Here is a 16,746-nt window from a genome sequence, read left to right as displayed (position 1 = left end):
GGTTTGTCCTATATTATAAAAGAGAAGCAGAGGAAAATTACTAGTGTGACCCCTTTCGTGTTGATTTTTTTATCAGCAAGTGGTTTCCGTGTAACTTTTTGATCACCAAGGAATTTTTGTGCCATGTGTTTAATGGCTAAGCTAGCTTCCACTCTTTGATTGGGCACGTGGTTTGGGGGTTTTGTGCAATGCCCGTTGGTTGTTGTTGTGTCATTCTTCATTTCCTTTCCCCAGTTTGGTTTAACTCTGTTGTTCGGGTTGGTTGTGAGAAGAAAAGGTAATGTTTTTTTTTGTTGAATGTGTTTGTCTAATTTTTCTATTGTGCATGACTGTGATTTTACATTTTTCCTTTGGTTGAGAAGTTTGTTTTGCAATTTAGTTTTGCTGAGGTTGATTGGGAGAAGCTAAGGTAATGTTCATGTTGTGCATTCTTTGCTTGAGAGGTTTGTTTTACAGTTTGTTTAATTTTCAAGTTTCCAAGGAAAACTGTTTGTTTGTTTGGTTGTTTGTTTTCTAACTTTTATGTTGTGCATGGCTGTGATTTTCCTTTTTGTTTCCCAGTTTGGTTTAGCTCTGGTGTTCGGTTGGTTGTGAGAACAAAAGGTAATGTTTTTTTTGTTGAATGTCTTTATCTAATTTTTCTATTGTGCATGACTGTGATTTTGCAGTTTTTTTTATTGACAATTTTGTTTTGCAGAGTTTGATCGGGAGAAGCTAAGGTGATATTCATGTTGTGGATTCTTTGGTTGAGTAGTTTGTTTTACAGTTTGGCTTTGTTTGGCTGTTAGTTTTGAGTGTGGCAAATGGAAATTATACTTTTGTACCCAAGTTTGGGTTTGGCTGAGAGAAGTTGAGGTTTAAGTTGAGGATGGTTGTTTTTGTATGGTTTGTTAATTTTGGTGTTAATGGATTTTTATATGTTAATTCTGTTTAGTCACATGTGCAGATGTTTTGTCCACATGTTTATTTTTACTGATTTATATGGAGTTTATTGTGGTCTTATGTGTGTTTTATGAATTTTCTTCTTTGTTTTGTTGGTGATAGGCTGTTAGCTTTGGTTTGCAGTGGTTAAGGTGGTAGTTTATTTTTTTGCCCGTTTGACTATATGCTTGGTTTTTAACTGATGTTCTATTTTTCTTGGAGTTGTTGTTTAGGGTTTCCGATTATAAAGTTATGGCACGTGTTGCTGATAAAATAAAATTGATAGTTGGATCAAGGGAAGCTCTTAAGCTTTCTGTAAGGATCACTGATCTTTGGTTCATTGGGATTCCTGGAAAGACTGAACAAGCTGAAATGGTGGTTGTTGATTCTGATGTATGTTTTTGGCGGTTTTTTGGAATTATAAATTATGTTATTATATTATTGGTCATTCAATGAAGTATTTATATGCTTTCTATATTGTAGGGAGATGAAATGCATGTTGTTTGCAAGCAGGATCAGCTGAAGTCTCGCAAGGCTGATTTGAAAGAAAATTTGACTTATGTGATGCATAATTTTAAAGTTATCAAGAATGATGGGAAATTCAGAGTTTGTGATCATGAATATAAATTATGTTTTACTGGAGTTACTGTTGTTAGGCAATGTGATATGGAACAATTACCTTTTAGGAAATTCAGATTTGTTGCTTTTTCCAGTGTCATTGCTAGTCATTTTAAAATTGGCCTCTTGGTTGGTAAGATTGTTGTTTGCAATTTGTGGATTGATTTTGATTGACTTGCTTATGGCTTTTCAAGTAAGATACGTTTACCTTGTGGTTGTTTTAGATGTTATTGGCGTGGTTGATGAAGTGGTATTCCGATATGTGTCATCCAAAAATACGAGGGTTGTTTTGAATTTAAAGGATTTGAGGTTATCTTTTACAATTTAATTTGAGTGTGTGTGATTGTTGTTTGTAACTGATGATGATTAGCTGCTGATATACTGATACATTAATTTTTGTTTCCTTCTGATAGTGGACAGGTGCTATCCTGTACACTGGAAAAATTACTGCTTATAATTTTTGTCTTATTTGAATGATATTGAAAATGAAAGGCCGATCGTTATTCTCTTGACTCCTGCTAGGATTAAGGAAGCACAGGGTCAGTGTAATGTTAGATTTCTCAATTTCCATGCTTGCTAGATTATATTTTTTTGGGTCTAATCTGTAGGATCATATCCAACATCGGTCAGTAATTCTTTCAAGGCATCTAAACTCATGATCAATGACCTGGTGCTGGAAATTCAAGAATTTAGAGAGAGGTATTTTAGCAATGTGGTGCTTATGTGATTGTAATTTCAAATTGTTAAATATATAAGTAATGTTTGTTGGGCTTTTGCATTTGTTGTATTGTTATAGTCTTTTAGATTTAGGGATCGAGGTTAGATCAATTTTGACGCCTATTGGACAAGGGAGTTCACAGGTTTCAGGCTCATCTCAATTATCATCAAAAGATGTGTTTCTGTCAAAGACTAAAGTAAAAAATATCTCTCAGATTAATGCCTGTTCAGAGGTGATGTTCTTATTCATTTGTAGGTTTTCTTTGTAGAAAATCTAATGTCAGTTTCTTCAAACAGGAGTTTGTTTGTGTTACTGTCGCCAAGATTACAACCATAGTGATGGACAACTATTCATGGTGCTATCCGGCTTGTGGTCAATGTTATAAAAAAGATGACATGCTAACTGTGCCGTTGACATGTCCGTGTGTCAAAGAGAATGATCAACCTGTACTGAGGTGATTGATTCACTGTTTAATTAGTATGAGAATCATCAACTACTTTTTCTTATGTTGGTATCTATATTGGCAGGTATCGGGTTGAGGTGATGGTTAATCACAAGGGTGAACAAACCAAATTTTTGATCTGGGATCGTGAATGTGCACAGTTAATTGGTCAGTCAGCGGATGAAGTCAACAGGCTCAAAATAGATGTTATTGTATTGTCATGCAATGTTTTTTAATTTACACTGAACATTTGTTACCTTGCTATCGATTTTCATTCTTCTTTTTCTGCGCAAGGATGGGGATGTTGATTTAAATGCCTCTCCTCAAGCACTAGATAGGCTATTGGGTTGTTTTCTTGCATTCAAAGTGAAGGTGCAACCAAGGTTCAGGAATTCTGTTGTTCTTAAATATTCAGATGAATCAGAGTTGATCAATGTTGTGCTAGATATGATTCCCGATAGTGAGGTTGTGTTTTGTCAAATCTATTTTAGTTATTGTGAGTGTATGCATATATTCCATTTGTTTTTTAACTGTCGATTCATATATCATCTATCCATGTTGCAAGATCGAGAATTCAATACTTGAGTTGACCGATCCTACAGTGCTTGAATCTGTGAGCTAACATTGTCTTTCTCTGTTTTTCTTGGTGTATGTTGCAATGATGGCAATAAAATTTAGCTGACTCATCAATCAATATTTGATGCAACAATCTCTGTCTATTACAACTGATCATGATCGGTCAATGCTTGGCTCAAGTGAGCCTACAGAGTTTGAATTTGTAAGTTGGGGTTATCGTTGTGTGTTTTTGCTGGTGTATTTTTGGATGATGTCAACAGAATTTAGCTTACTGATCAATTAATATTTCATGCAGCAATATGTGTCTGTTACCGGGGATCATGACCCTCTTCTCAGGATTCCATTGACACCAACTAAGCGCGTATCTTCTGATGAGTTGGATAATGAGCGAAAAAACTTTGAGATTTAACCTGTTGAAGTTTCCTCGAACAAATTAGCCAAGCATTCTCAGCCTGAATGAATTATGTTGTTGAAATGTTGCCTTGGATGTTTTTTGATGACCGTATGGTCAAATTGTAATATTTACCCCGTTGCAATTTTTGTGGTTTTTGAACTCTTTGCATGGAGGACGTTGTTGGAACATTAATTTTCGTTAAATTGATTTTGTAGTTGCACACAAAACTGGTTTTCCCCTCTTTGATTAAATGAAACAGTAGTTTTTTGGGAGTTTGCATTACTCTATTTGTTAACCCTGTGATGAAATTCCAATCTGTGATTGTTGTTGTCAAAATCTTAATGTATGTAATCAATTCAAGTTAGCTGATGAATGTTAACGAGTTAAAATAACTAATAAAGACAGATTGAATGCAAGGATTATTTCGGTTCAATACAAGAATGTTGATAAATGTTAACAAGTTCAGATAACTCATGAATTAAGGTTTTTTTGGATAATTTCGATTCAACACTAAATTAGCATAATCCTTGAATTTGTCCTCATGAATTTGGAAATTTAGTATAATCAGTGCTAAGTGAGGACAGATTCAAGGCAAGGATTATTTCGATTCTATTAGAGATGAGAATTGCAAATATGATACATTGATCAATCAAAGAGAGATTGGACAACGTTTAATATCAAAGTTTTGTGTTGTAATTTCAATTTAATGCTAAATTTCCTTTTTTTTTTTATCTTTCTATACCCTGCATCTTTAGTTGTAGTTTTGTGTTGTAATTTCAATTTGATGCTCGATTTTTTTTATTATAATGATAACTGTCAAAATGTCTAATCACATTTAATCTAGCAAACGCAGATTTGATATTTGTCATCTCTCGCTTTATGTCAATTAAGATTTGTTTATTAAAATTTACACATGAATCTTTAGCTGTAATTTTGGATGCCAAAATAAATCTGTTCATTAATTATGAAATCCATTATATAAAAACATCAAATCACATTTAATCCCCTAAACCGGCATTTTATATTTGGCATCTCTTGGTTGATGTCAATTAACATTTGTTTATTAATTTACAAAATATTCCATCCTTTGTTGTAAATTGTATTCTAAATTCTTGACCTCTAAAAATGCAGATCAATCACATAGTCGATTCTATATCAAGAACTTACTCCTCTATATATAATATCTTTACAGCTGAGTCAAATCATTCCTCCATGACTGATTTTCGAAACTACTTAAATTCAACTTGCATGTTTAATTTTGTTTTTATTACACAATTGAATATTTGGAATTACTTTGATGTATAATTTAGTCTCTGTGTATTTCAAATCTTTGTTGTGGTGAATTGCTATACCAAACAACTTCATTGATATCAACTGCAAACATGCAAAAGAATGCACATGCAAATGCATGTACCTCAGGTAAAGCCACAATGTATAGAAAAGGTATCCTGCAAAAAAAAAAAAACAAAGAAAAGGCTCAGCCTGACAGATCACATGAGATAAGTATAGATTCCACTCTGAAAGATATACAATGTCATGGTGAGAAATTATAAATAAAATGTTTTCTTTTATAAATACATTAATCTGTTCGACTTGACTTAATTTGTCTCTATTCTTAAGTCATGACAGCTGATTCATTAGAAGATATGAATTCTGAATCTCCACAAGGTATGATGATAGAAAATCCTAACTCACTTTTTTGCCCAAATTTTAATTATATCTATGATATCTAACGTAAATTGTTACAACATCTGATTCTAATTCTTTCTCTGACGATGAAAATTGCGAATCCAATACTAATGAAGCTGCAATGGATACTGAAGGTAATAATTATAGCTCTGATATAACGTTAAGGATATCAACTGATATCCTTTAAATTAAATTCCGCTATCTCATTAGACAATTTCAGGCTATTCTGACTTGGGTGATCAGGCCATGCAATGTAGACATTACAATGCAAAAATGTGGTATGATGAAAGAATTTCAAAAAATAGAAATACAACAAGTCCAAAATTCACCTTATGTTGTGGAGATGGGAAAGTTGAGCTTCCGTTATTACAAAGTCCACCGAAATATCTTGAACGACTTCTGTTTGATGGTAAAGCAAGTGATAGTAAAAATTATCAGTATAACATACGGACATACAACATGATGTTTTCCTTTACGTCTGCTGGTATTAAGCTAGACAAATCAATTAATGAAAGTAGAGGACCTCCTACAATTAGAATTCAGGGTCAACCATGACATCGAATAGGCAGCTTATTACCAATGCCTGGAAAGCAACCAAAATTTTCACAATTGTATATCTTTGATACGCAGAATGAAGTTGAAAATAGAATTAATACAATGAGGTAGTACTTCTTTTGTTTCTTTTATTATCAAATATGAAGTATTCTAATTCCGAAAGCATGTTTTGTCACACCAATGGATCTGTTTTTATATTGTTTTTTGCAGTCAACATGTTGGAATTCAACCAGAGATTGTTTCAACTTTAAGTCAAATGTTGGATGAGTACAATGTCCATGCAAAAAGTTTTAGAATGGCCAGGGACAGATTGGCAGATACTCAAGTCGATAATGTAAAATTGAGATTGACAGCTACACGTGAGAAAGATAGTCGTACATACAATCTCCCAAATGTTTCTGAAGTTGCTGCTCTAATTGTTGGTGATTTTGATCCAGACTCAAGAAGGGATATTATTGTTGAAACTCAAAATGGAGAATTACAAAGAATCCATGAATTACACTCTAGCTATCTAGGACTCCAATACCCTTTACTCTTCCCTTATGGTGAAGATGGATATAGACCTGATATACTTCCCCTCTGTACACCTAGCAGCAGAAAAAGGAAGAGAAATCATCTAATGATGAGAGAGTGGTTTGCTTATAGACTACAGTTCAGATCAAATGAAGCACAAACTTTGTTGCATTCTAGAAAACTATTCCAACAATTCATTGTTGAAGCATACATGATGGTTGAGTCTGAAAGACTTAGCTACATTAGGAACAATAAAAAAAAACTTAGAGTTGACAAGTATTGTAGTTTACAAACATCATTGGATGTTGGAAGCAGTAAAAGCTCTTCTAAAGGAAAAAGAGTGATTTTGCCGTCAACCTTTGTTGGCAGTCCACGCTATATGGACCAACTTTATTTTGATGGTATGGCAATATGCAGCCATGTGGGTTTTTCAAATCTTTTTATTACTTTAACCTGTAATCCAAATTGGCCTGAAATCCATAAAGTGTTTGCACCTTTGAATCTAAAACCAACAGATAGACCGGATCTTATCTCACGTGTTTTCAGATTGAAGTATGAGCAGATGCTTTTTGACTTAACAAAAAAACACTTGCTTGGAAAAGTAGTCGCATGTGAGTTTGCCATTAATATGCTTTTTAAAGTTACACATTTGTTTATTGTTTTTCATTTTTCCTTGATATAATACAACTATACATAATTTCTATATTACTGTTTCACTATTAATACAATCAGCTAACAATTGCAAATATGCACACAATTGAATTTCAAAAAAGAGGACTTCCTCATGTGCATTTATTGGTATTCTTACATCCAGATAATAAATATCCATCTTCAGATGACATTGACCACATAATATCAACAAAAATTCCTTCGCATGAAAATGACCCTAAACTCTATACATTTGTCCAAAATCATATGGTACATGGACCATGTGGAATTCTCCAACCTAAGTCTCCATGTATGAAAGAAGGCAAGTGTAGTCGTTTTTACCCTAAAATGTTTCACCCTCAAACTGTTTTAGATTCAAATGGCTATCCAATCTATCGTAGAAGAAATGATGGTCGTACCATTTCAAAGAATGGAGTTATTATTGATAATAAATATATAGTACCTTACAATGCAAAATTGCTGAGGAAATACCAAGCACATATAAATGTTTAATGGTGTAATCAAAATACTTCCATTAAATATTTATTTAAATATATAAACAAAGGTTATGACAGAGTCACTGCTGTTGTTATTCATGATGCTAATGGTACACTTGAGAATGCTATCAGTCAAAATGACGAGATTAAAGAATATGTGGATTGCAGGTAATATTAATTCAACATGTATACTTAAGTTACTCATTGTTTCTTTAATTATGAATTTTTTTTGTCAGATATATTTTTCCATGTGAAGCTACTTGGAGAATTTTTGGTTTTCCAATACATGCTAGAAAGCCTGCTGTGGAGAGATTACATTTTCATCTGCCAGGACAACACAGTGTTCTTTATGAAGATGATGATGATATAGATGATATCCTATCAAAGCCAAGAATTTCATATTCAAAATTCTTAGCCTGGATGAATAGCAACAAATGTTTTTCAGAGGGTAGAAATCTGACATATTCACAATTTGTTTCCAAATTTGTCTACAACCAAAAGGCTAGATCATGGAACCTTAGAAAAAAAGGCAATACAATTGGCAGGTTAATATGGGTTCCACCAACCACTAGTGAATTGTTTTATCTAAGAATGATGCTTACTGCATGCAAAGGAGCTACTTCATTTGAAGATATTAGAACAGTTGAAAATGTTCTATACCCTACATATAGAGAAGCATGCTTTGCAATGAGTCTTTTGCAAGATGACAGAGAATTTGTGGAAGCAATCAAAGAAGCTAAGGATTGAGGTACAACTAATTATTTGAGGAAATTATTTGTGTTAATACTATTATCAGGTGTCATTACTAAACCTGAAGAACTTTGGAGTCAGACATGGAATTGGTTAGCTGAAGACATTGCATATCATTATAAAAAAAACAACTATAAACAAAGGTTAGTTTTAATCAGTTTGTAACTTTCTATATTGAATAACATCACAGATATGCATTGTTTAACTATCTCCTTTATCATTTGTTAGAATTACACATTGATGATGAACAACTTAAAAATTTAACATTACTGGAAATTGAATAACTTCTGCATCCAAACCAAAGATCACTCAGAGACTATCCTACAATGCCATATCCTGAGGGTGGAAATCCTGCATCATGTCTAGAGAATAGCTTGATATTGTCTGAACTTAATTACAACAATGATGAGGCTAGATCAGAATTCGAAAATCTTTTTCTATCGATGGCAGGTAATCTACCAATTCATATATTATAAATTGCATTTAACAAAGTTAAATTCCATCTGTATTTTCTAATTTTCCGTCCACTAATTCTTCATTTCTATCAAATCTCAACTTATTTTTTATTCTAGACGAACAAAAACAAATTTATTACAAAATTATGGAACATGTCAACAACAATGAAGGTGGCATGTTTTTTCTATATGGATATGGAGGTACAGGAAAAACATACATATGGATAACATTAGCAAGTTCACTGAGGGCAAAAAATCAAATTGTGATTATGGTTGCTTCTAGCGGCATAGCTTCTTTGTTATTGCCAGGAGGCAGGACTGCTCGTTCCAAATTTAAGATACCTGTGCCAATTTTGAAGACTCAACATGCAATATACTTCAAGGAAGTCAGCTAGCAGAATTGTTAAATCAGACAAATATGATAATTTGGGATGAAGCACCCATGGCACACAAATTTTGCTTTGAAGCACTTGATCAAACTTTAAGAGACATTATTAAAGAAAAAAAAATCCCAATAAAATTTTTGGAGGCAAAGTTATTGTAATTGGTGGAGATTTCCGACAAATTTTGTCAGTCATTCCAAGAGGAAGTCGTTCAGACATTATAAATGCAACAATCAATTCATCATATTTGTGGCCTTCCTGTGAAGTCTTAACACTCACCAAAAACATGCGTTTACAAGGAAATGCCCAATTAATTGATGATCAAGAAACTACTAAATTTGCAAAGTGGATTCTAGATATTGGAGATGGAGTTATTGGGAATCAAAATGATGGATATGCTACCATTGAAATTCCTGAGTACCTACTGATTACTGAATATAATGACCCCATTGATGCTATAGTCAAATCAACATTTCCAGATTTATATCAACATCACAGTAATCCTAAATTCTTCAAATCTAGAGCAATATTAGCTTCCACCAATGAAACAGTTGAAGAGGTCAATGATTATATACTTTCCTTGATTCTAGGTATTTATGCACATCTGAAATTTACAAAAACTAAGATCTACTCAGTATTTATTCTCTATTTAACTTTGCATGCTACCTCAAATAAATATAATAGGTGAACAAATGGAATACTTAAGCTCTGATTATATAGAGAAGTTAGAAACCATTGATAGTTGGCATTTCCAATCAATCACAACTAAATTTCTCAATTCACTAAACACATCTAGTCTGCCAAATCCTCGTATCAAGCTAAAAATCGGTAGTCCTATAATGTTGCTAAGAAACTTAGACCAAACGCAAGGACTCTGTAATGGTACTAGATTAATAGTTACTAGACTAGCCAAACATGTCATTGCAGTTGAAATCATTTTTGGCAAAAATGTTGGCAAAAATGTTTACATCCCAAGAATGTCAATGTCACCTACACAATCACCATGGCCTTTCAAGCTTTTAAGAAGACAATTTCCAATCATGCTATCTTATGCAATGACGATTAACAAGTCTCAGGGCCAATCACTTTCTATGGTTGGGCTTTATTTGCCAAAACCAGTCTTTAGCCATGGGCAATTATACGTTGCATTATCAAGGGTCAATTCAAGGCAAGGATTAAAAGTTCTTATTCATGATAAAGACCAAGAAAATATGACTTCTACTACTAATGTAGTCTTCAAAGAGGTTTTCAAAAATCTTACAAGGTAACTCTAAATTTTCAAACAAGAAATTGTACTATCTATTGGCAATAATTCCAAACTGTTATCTTACTTATATACATTCTAACATACAGCCAAAGATGATATCATATATTACAATGTTAAATTTTACATTGTCAGGTATGCAATCTTAATCACCACATTAATATCTTCCATTTATAATTTCATTTACTTAACATTATATTATTTAGCAGTTTATCACAGCTTAACATTTGTTTTAACATTTACATGTACAAATTTTCTTTATTTCTCTGCGAAATATAGAAATTTGAATTGCTGAAGTTCAATGATGAAATATCTAGTGTTCATATGTTACTGCTTATATGATAATTATGCTTTAAAAAATATTTTTAAAAATCGTTCATGCCAATCGTCCAAATGTAGCACATCATGCTGCATATACTGCATTTCTTCAAACCAACATCATTCTTATTTTACACAAAAAAGACTACATTTAAAAAATGCAGTTATCCAGGATGACATAATTAGCTTTAAATAATTCGTTCATACCCCCTCTGCAATACATAAAAAACGAAATGCTAACAAGCAATTCTAGAAGTTGGCCCAATGCTCATATTTTGGCCCAAGATAAATTTACACAATTACTGCCCTACAATACCAACGGTCTTAGGCTTCTAATTCAAACAAAAACTCTTCATCTACTTCGTACCTCTTCAATTCACAGTTATTGATATCACATTTATTCGCAACCGTGTGGCATTGGAAAGAAGCAAATATTAAATACCACACTAAAGGCCTATCATCTACTTTCTTCTGCAAATCCTTTTTCATTCCTCTGTCCAAACTCTACTTTCACGCCATACACAAAATGAGCACCACATCTTCAACCGCATCAACTGAGGTAAATCATTTCTACTCTTCTCTTCACGACACCTACCTTTTTGTTGTGTTTATTCTTATTTTCATGGGTTTTTGGTTTGTGGTTTTTCTGCTATGTGTCTGATGCACGTGGTTTGGCGGTTTTGTGCAACGCCGTTGTTTTTTGTTGTGTCATTTTCCTTTCTTTCTTTTTCAAGTTTGAAAACAAAACTGGACTTGAAGGTGTCCGGCACTCCTTGGTCGTTTCTTTTCTAACTTTTATGTGCATGGCTTGGTCGTTTCTTTTCTAACTTTTATGTGCATGGCTATCATTTTTGTTTTTGTTTTCCACTTTCGTTTTGTTCTGTTGTTGCCGTTGTTCTGTTTTTTCGTTTAATGTCTTTGCCTTTGATTTGGTTTCCATTTGTATGTGCATTAGTCCTTTCCACTGTTTTTCTTTTTTGGTGTTTTGTTTACAAACCTTTATATTTTGCATCTGTCATTTTATAATTTTCCTTTGGTTGACAAGTTTCTTTTGACATTTGCTTTTATATCCCTGTGATTACAGATGAAAAATGGCATCATGCGATCACCACTGATCATGCAATTTATCGCTGCCTTGAACAATGACAAGGTCATCTTTTTTCTCAATTCTTCCATTACTATTATTGTTACATATACATACATTTATATTTCCCACTTTTTTTTCAGAATACCATACAACTTCCAGCCTTCTATCATACACAATGGGCACCAAACTATCTTGAGTTTGTTCATCTCAGATACAATGGAGCCATTTATGAAATATGAGTCAGACAACACAGAGACAAAGTGTATTTAGCAGATGGACTCCAAAACTTCTGAAAAGATTTGAAAATCTATGAGTCAACCAGCATCAACTTTTTTGCATGTGACCATCACTCTATTTTTGACATACATTTCATACCACCACTGGAGCGGCAAACTTGCGGCAGACAAAGGCATTCGTCCAGAAAGCACATGTGGACTCTTCAACTTACTCAGGAAATGCTGGATCATCCTGAACCCCTGGTAAGCTGACTTTCATATCTTAATCTCTTTAAACACATTTTTACCATTTTAACAATTTTACTTTTTCCAAATTACAGAAACTCCCCCATTGTACAGAAGTTCCTCTTAGAGCTTGCGGCAACCACATGACAGTCTTAAGGCGGCATGGCCCCCCACTGCAATGGAAAGTTGAAACGCTGAATCCTGCTATTGGTGGAAAAGGTGTTGTCCAACCATGGTATAATTTTCTTGAAAAAATGGATTTTGATGATGGAGATGAAATCTCTATTTATTATAGGTATTATGAAAAAATTTGGGATATCATAATTAGGAGGCAGGAGGATTGGGAAGATGATGACAACGACTAGGCTGTGTTTATCATTTTGCTGTTAATATTTTGCTAGTGCAACAAACAATATTTATATTTTGCTGTTAATTGTCCATGAACTACTAGATTAATGTTTTGCTGTTAATTTCCATTTCCCTATTAATCAGCTTTATCATTTTGGTGTCCATGAACAAGTGAAAAACGCTAATGAAACAACATGTGCATGTGCACGGGTTGCAGACTAGTAAGTGTTTAAAGTTTTACGCGGAAAAAATGGTAGGAGAACTTCTTCTAGAATTTTGTTATTAATTGTATTAAGATAAGATAATAAATGCCTTAGTGGTATTTTGCTATTAATTGTATTAGGTTATTACAATTTATTGTGTTGAGATCGAGAATGATAAGATTAGTATATTGTATAAGTTTTTTTTTATCTGCTAGTATATTGTATAAGGTAATTAACTATTGCATCTTTTCTCAAAATAAATATAAGAAAATTTAACTATTGCAATCAATATTTAATTTAAGTAGCAAATATATTTTCATTATTAATTTGTAATTAAGATACTAAATTTTAATATTGTTCCTTTTAGTTATAAGATTTTTGGAGAAATTTTGTTTGTTTTAATCTATCTTGTAAACTTCAGATCTAAAACATTGTTTTGGGATGAAGTATTGTAACTGTAAAAATGGGTGCCAGGTGGAATGCCCATGATTGTAATATATTCATGGAGTACAATATAACACTTAACCAGGAAAATAGCTGGTTCAAAATTATAGAAAAATGTGAGAATAGTTTGTCTATTTCCATTGATGCATATGAAGAAAAAAGGTTAAATACAGGACCGCTCAACCAAACTGTAAAATCAACTTAGATACTGCTCAACTTTACATGACTATCTAATTTTGACATCTATGCAAATTTATGACTGCTACAAAATCACATACTCATCAGCCTTATGTACTGTTCAAGTTTGTGGTCTTAGTTCCTTTATCCCACATCGCTTGGTTTGTAAAAACTTGTGTCTCATTAGTGTTACATATAGAGACACCTTGTAAGCTTTTATATGTGCAAGAAATAAAAAGTTCTCTTAGTGTAGCTGTGGACGTAGGCACATACATTATGTGCTGAACCACGTTAAACTTCGTGTTTTCTCTCTTCTCCTTATCCCTTTCTCTTCTTATTGATCTATACTAAAACTTTGTGTTTTATCTCTTCTCCTTATTCTTTTCTCTTCTTATTGCTCTATACTAACAATTGGTATCAAGAGCTTTTGGCAAGGAGAATCTTGTGTGCAAGCTTCATAAAAGTTTATATGGCTTGAAACAAGCACCGAGGCAGTGGTACAAGAAGTTTAATGAGTTTATGAGCAACTTAGGATTCAACAAATGTGACATGGACCATTGCTGCTATGTTAAGAAATTTACTAATAGTTATGTTATCCTTGTCGTGTATGTTGATGACATGTTGATTGTAGGATCTAGTATGGCAGAAATTAACAGGTTGAAGCAGCAGTTGGCAAAAAACTTTGAAATGAAGGATCTTGGTCCAGCTAAAAAAATCCTTGGTATGAGAATTCTTAGAAACAAATCAGAAGGAATTTTGAAGTTGTCTCAAGAGAAATATATACACAAGTTGGAGTGTACCAGACCTGACATAGCACATGCAGTAGGAGTTGTCAGTAGGTTCCTATCAAATCTAGCAAAGGAGCATTGGGAAGGCGTAAAGTGGATACTCAGATATCTGAAGGGTATTTAAGAGATGTGTTTGTGCTTCAGAAAATGCAATCTCACTTTACAGGGATTTTCAGATGCAGACTTGGGAGGAGATTTGGATACGAAGAAAAGCACCACAAGCTACATTTTTACTTTGGGAGGTACTGTTGTGAGTTGGAAGTCTAAACTTCAAAATAGAGTTGCTCTCTCAACCACGGAAGCCGAGTACATAGCTATCTCAGAAGCAACTAAGGAGATGATTTGGCTAAAGAATTTTCTCAATGAATTAGGGAAAGAATAAGATAATGCTTCAATGTTTAGTGACAGTCAAAGTGCTATAAGTCTTGCTAAGAATCCAGTCTTCCATTCTAGATGCAAGCATATTCAATTAAGATACCATTTTATCAAGGAGTTGATAAATGATGGAGACTTATCTTTGTTAAAGATCTTAGGATCAGAGAATCCAGCAGATATGTTGACTAAAGTTGTTACAACTGACAAGCTGAGACTTTGCATTGCCTCAATTGGCCTTCAAGGATAATTGAAGACAAAGGTGCTACACTAGGTAAAGAGTCGATGAACTCATTGCTTACAAGGAGCTGCTAAAGTTTGGAACTTAGACCCCAAGTGGGAGAATTGTTAGAGTTTGTGGTCTTAGTTCCTTTGTCCCACATCGCTTGGTTTGTAAAAACTTGTGTCTCATTAGTGTTATATATAGAGACACCTTGTAAGTTTTTATATGTGCAAGTAATAAAAAGTTCTCTTAGTGTAGTCATGGACGTAGGCAGTTACATTGTATGCTGAACCACGTTAAACTTTGTGTTTTCTCTCTTCTCCTTATTCCTTTCTCTTCTTATTGCTCTATACTAACATGCACCTTAGAAGAAAGATAGATTATTTTCTGACAGCAGCAGCTCCACAAATTAGTAAGATATATTTTTGTTTTCTATGCACTAATTTACCCAACTAATGTGAACTGATCGATTCTCAATTTAGTAAAATTGCTATCTATGACTTCCATGATTCAATATATGCTATCTCATCACAAATTAACTGTTTTGTCATAATATATTCCTACTTTGTAGTAGCATTATTTTGTTTCTTCATTTGTAATTTTGTTAATTTTCTATATGGCTTTGAAGGTGGAGCAAAGGTACAGGCAGTACCACAACCAGATCAACATAGTCATAGATATCCTCATTTAAGCAACCTGCATTTCTCCAACTAAAGTCTAGCTAAACATATCTAAACCCTTAATTTTTTAATAGTCCAGGAGTTGAGGATCCAACGAGCTTTGGTTTTTGTGTTGAGTGATGTGCCATCATTTTCTTCTATTTTCTAAACCCTTTTTGCACCATTTTAATTATTGATTGGTCTTAATTGTCAATTAATTAGGCAGTTTTATTATTTGGGCTCATTTAGCTAATTTGATGTTTTTAATCTAATTTCAGGAATTAATGAAACATTGGGCTTAATCCGGATTTTGGTTGTGGACTTGAAGAGGGCAAATAAAGCAGCGCTTACCTTAGTTAATTTCTAATTAGGAAATTTCGCAATTTTATTTTATGTTGTTCAGTGTTTATTTCGTTTTGGGCCAGAGTATTGTAATAGGGCCCAGTGACTTTGAGTGACTCTTTTTAAATAGCTGCCTTGGGATTCGTGCAGGGCATTCTATTCTGCTATGCTATTTTCATTATTCAGAGCTTTGGTTTTAGTTTTTCACATTTTTCTGTGCCCTTGTTACAGTTTTCGTTCTTAATGCAAATTTCCGTTTTCTGCTTCTAATTACGAGTTCATTCTTGCTTCTTCTTCTACTTTCATTTACGTTTCTGTTCATTTACGTTTCTGTTCATTTACGTTCTTGTTCATTTACGTTTCTGCTTCATGTTTCATTTGCGTTTTCTGTTTGAATCCATGGAAGGCTAGATTTTCTGGTGTTGTTTCCTTTTGAGGACGAATCCCAACTCTCTTTGAGGTTTCGTTTGTAATGTGGTTTCCTAGCAGTTTTCCCTTCACCAGTTATCCCAATTTCGTGAATATTAATCAGTGCACGCTTTGTGTTCGATTAATTGCCTCTGAGCCTAACTTGCGTTCATGCTTAATGGACGAAGGGCTAACTGGTGTATGTGGTGCCTAATCACGTATTGAAAACCCTAAGTTGATTTTCGCTTAGTAAATTGAAATAGGGTTGGATTAAGTGGTTGACTGTTAGGGACGAATTCTCCATAACCCAGGATAAGAGAGTGGCTTCTGAATCAGAGGAAACAACCCGTTTTTAATATTAGTAGTTTTGTATTCCATTTTATTTGTCTGCTCTTTAATTACCAAACAACCAAACCCCCCCCCCCCCCCATCGTTACTGTTACTGCAAGTATATTATGAACATTTTTGCTTGTCACTGCTCGTTGGGAAACGA

At 33.6% G+C, this 16,746-nt stretch overlaps 1 protein-coding gene and 1 pseudogene across 1 annotated transcript in view; both read left to right on the top strand.

Annotated features, from left to right (window-relative positions):
• LOC102669158 (uncharacterized) overlaps positions 1-3,684 on the top strand; it is a 6,207-nt gene extending 2,523 nt beyond the window's left edge. The window contains exons 3-14 of the mRNA XM_006596741.1: positions 562-603; positions 698-719; positions 1,155-1,314; positions 1,405-1,672; positions 1,764-1,848; positions 2,032-2,078; positions 2,148-2,238; positions 2,336-2,453; positions 2,554-2,711; positions 2,785-2,911; positions 2,994-3,164; positions 3,571-3,684. Coding sequence (XP_006596804.1) covers positions 562-603; positions 698-719; positions 1,155-1,314; positions 1,405-1,672; positions 1,764-1,848; positions 2,032-2,078; positions 2,148-2,238; positions 2,336-2,453; positions 2,554-2,711; positions 2,785-2,911; positions 2,994-3,164; positions 3,571-3,684 — 1,403 coding nt within the window. The remainder of the gene's footprint in view (positions 1-561; positions 604-697; positions 720-1,154; positions 1,315-1,404; positions 1,673-1,763; positions 1,849-2,031; positions 2,079-2,147; positions 2,239-2,335; positions 2,454-2,553; positions 2,712-2,784; positions 2,912-2,993; positions 3,165-3,570) is intronic.
• A 1,795-nt stretch (positions 3,685-5,479) lies between these two features.
• LOC106795810 (uncharacterized) lies at positions 5,480-12,654 on the top strand (annotated as a pseudogene).
• Positions 12,655-16,746: the final 4,092 nt, after the last annotated feature.

The sequence above is a fragment of the Glycine max genome, chromosome 14 (genome assembly GCF_000004515.6).
Source record: "Glycine max cultivar Williams 82 chromosome 14, Glycine_max_v4.0, whole genome shotgun sequence".
NCBI lineage: Eukaryota > Viridiplantae > Streptophyta > Magnoliopsida > Fabales > Fabaceae > Glycine > Glycine max.
Note: the sequence above shows the minus strand (reverse complement) of the source record. Positions and strands in the feature narration are given on the sequence as shown.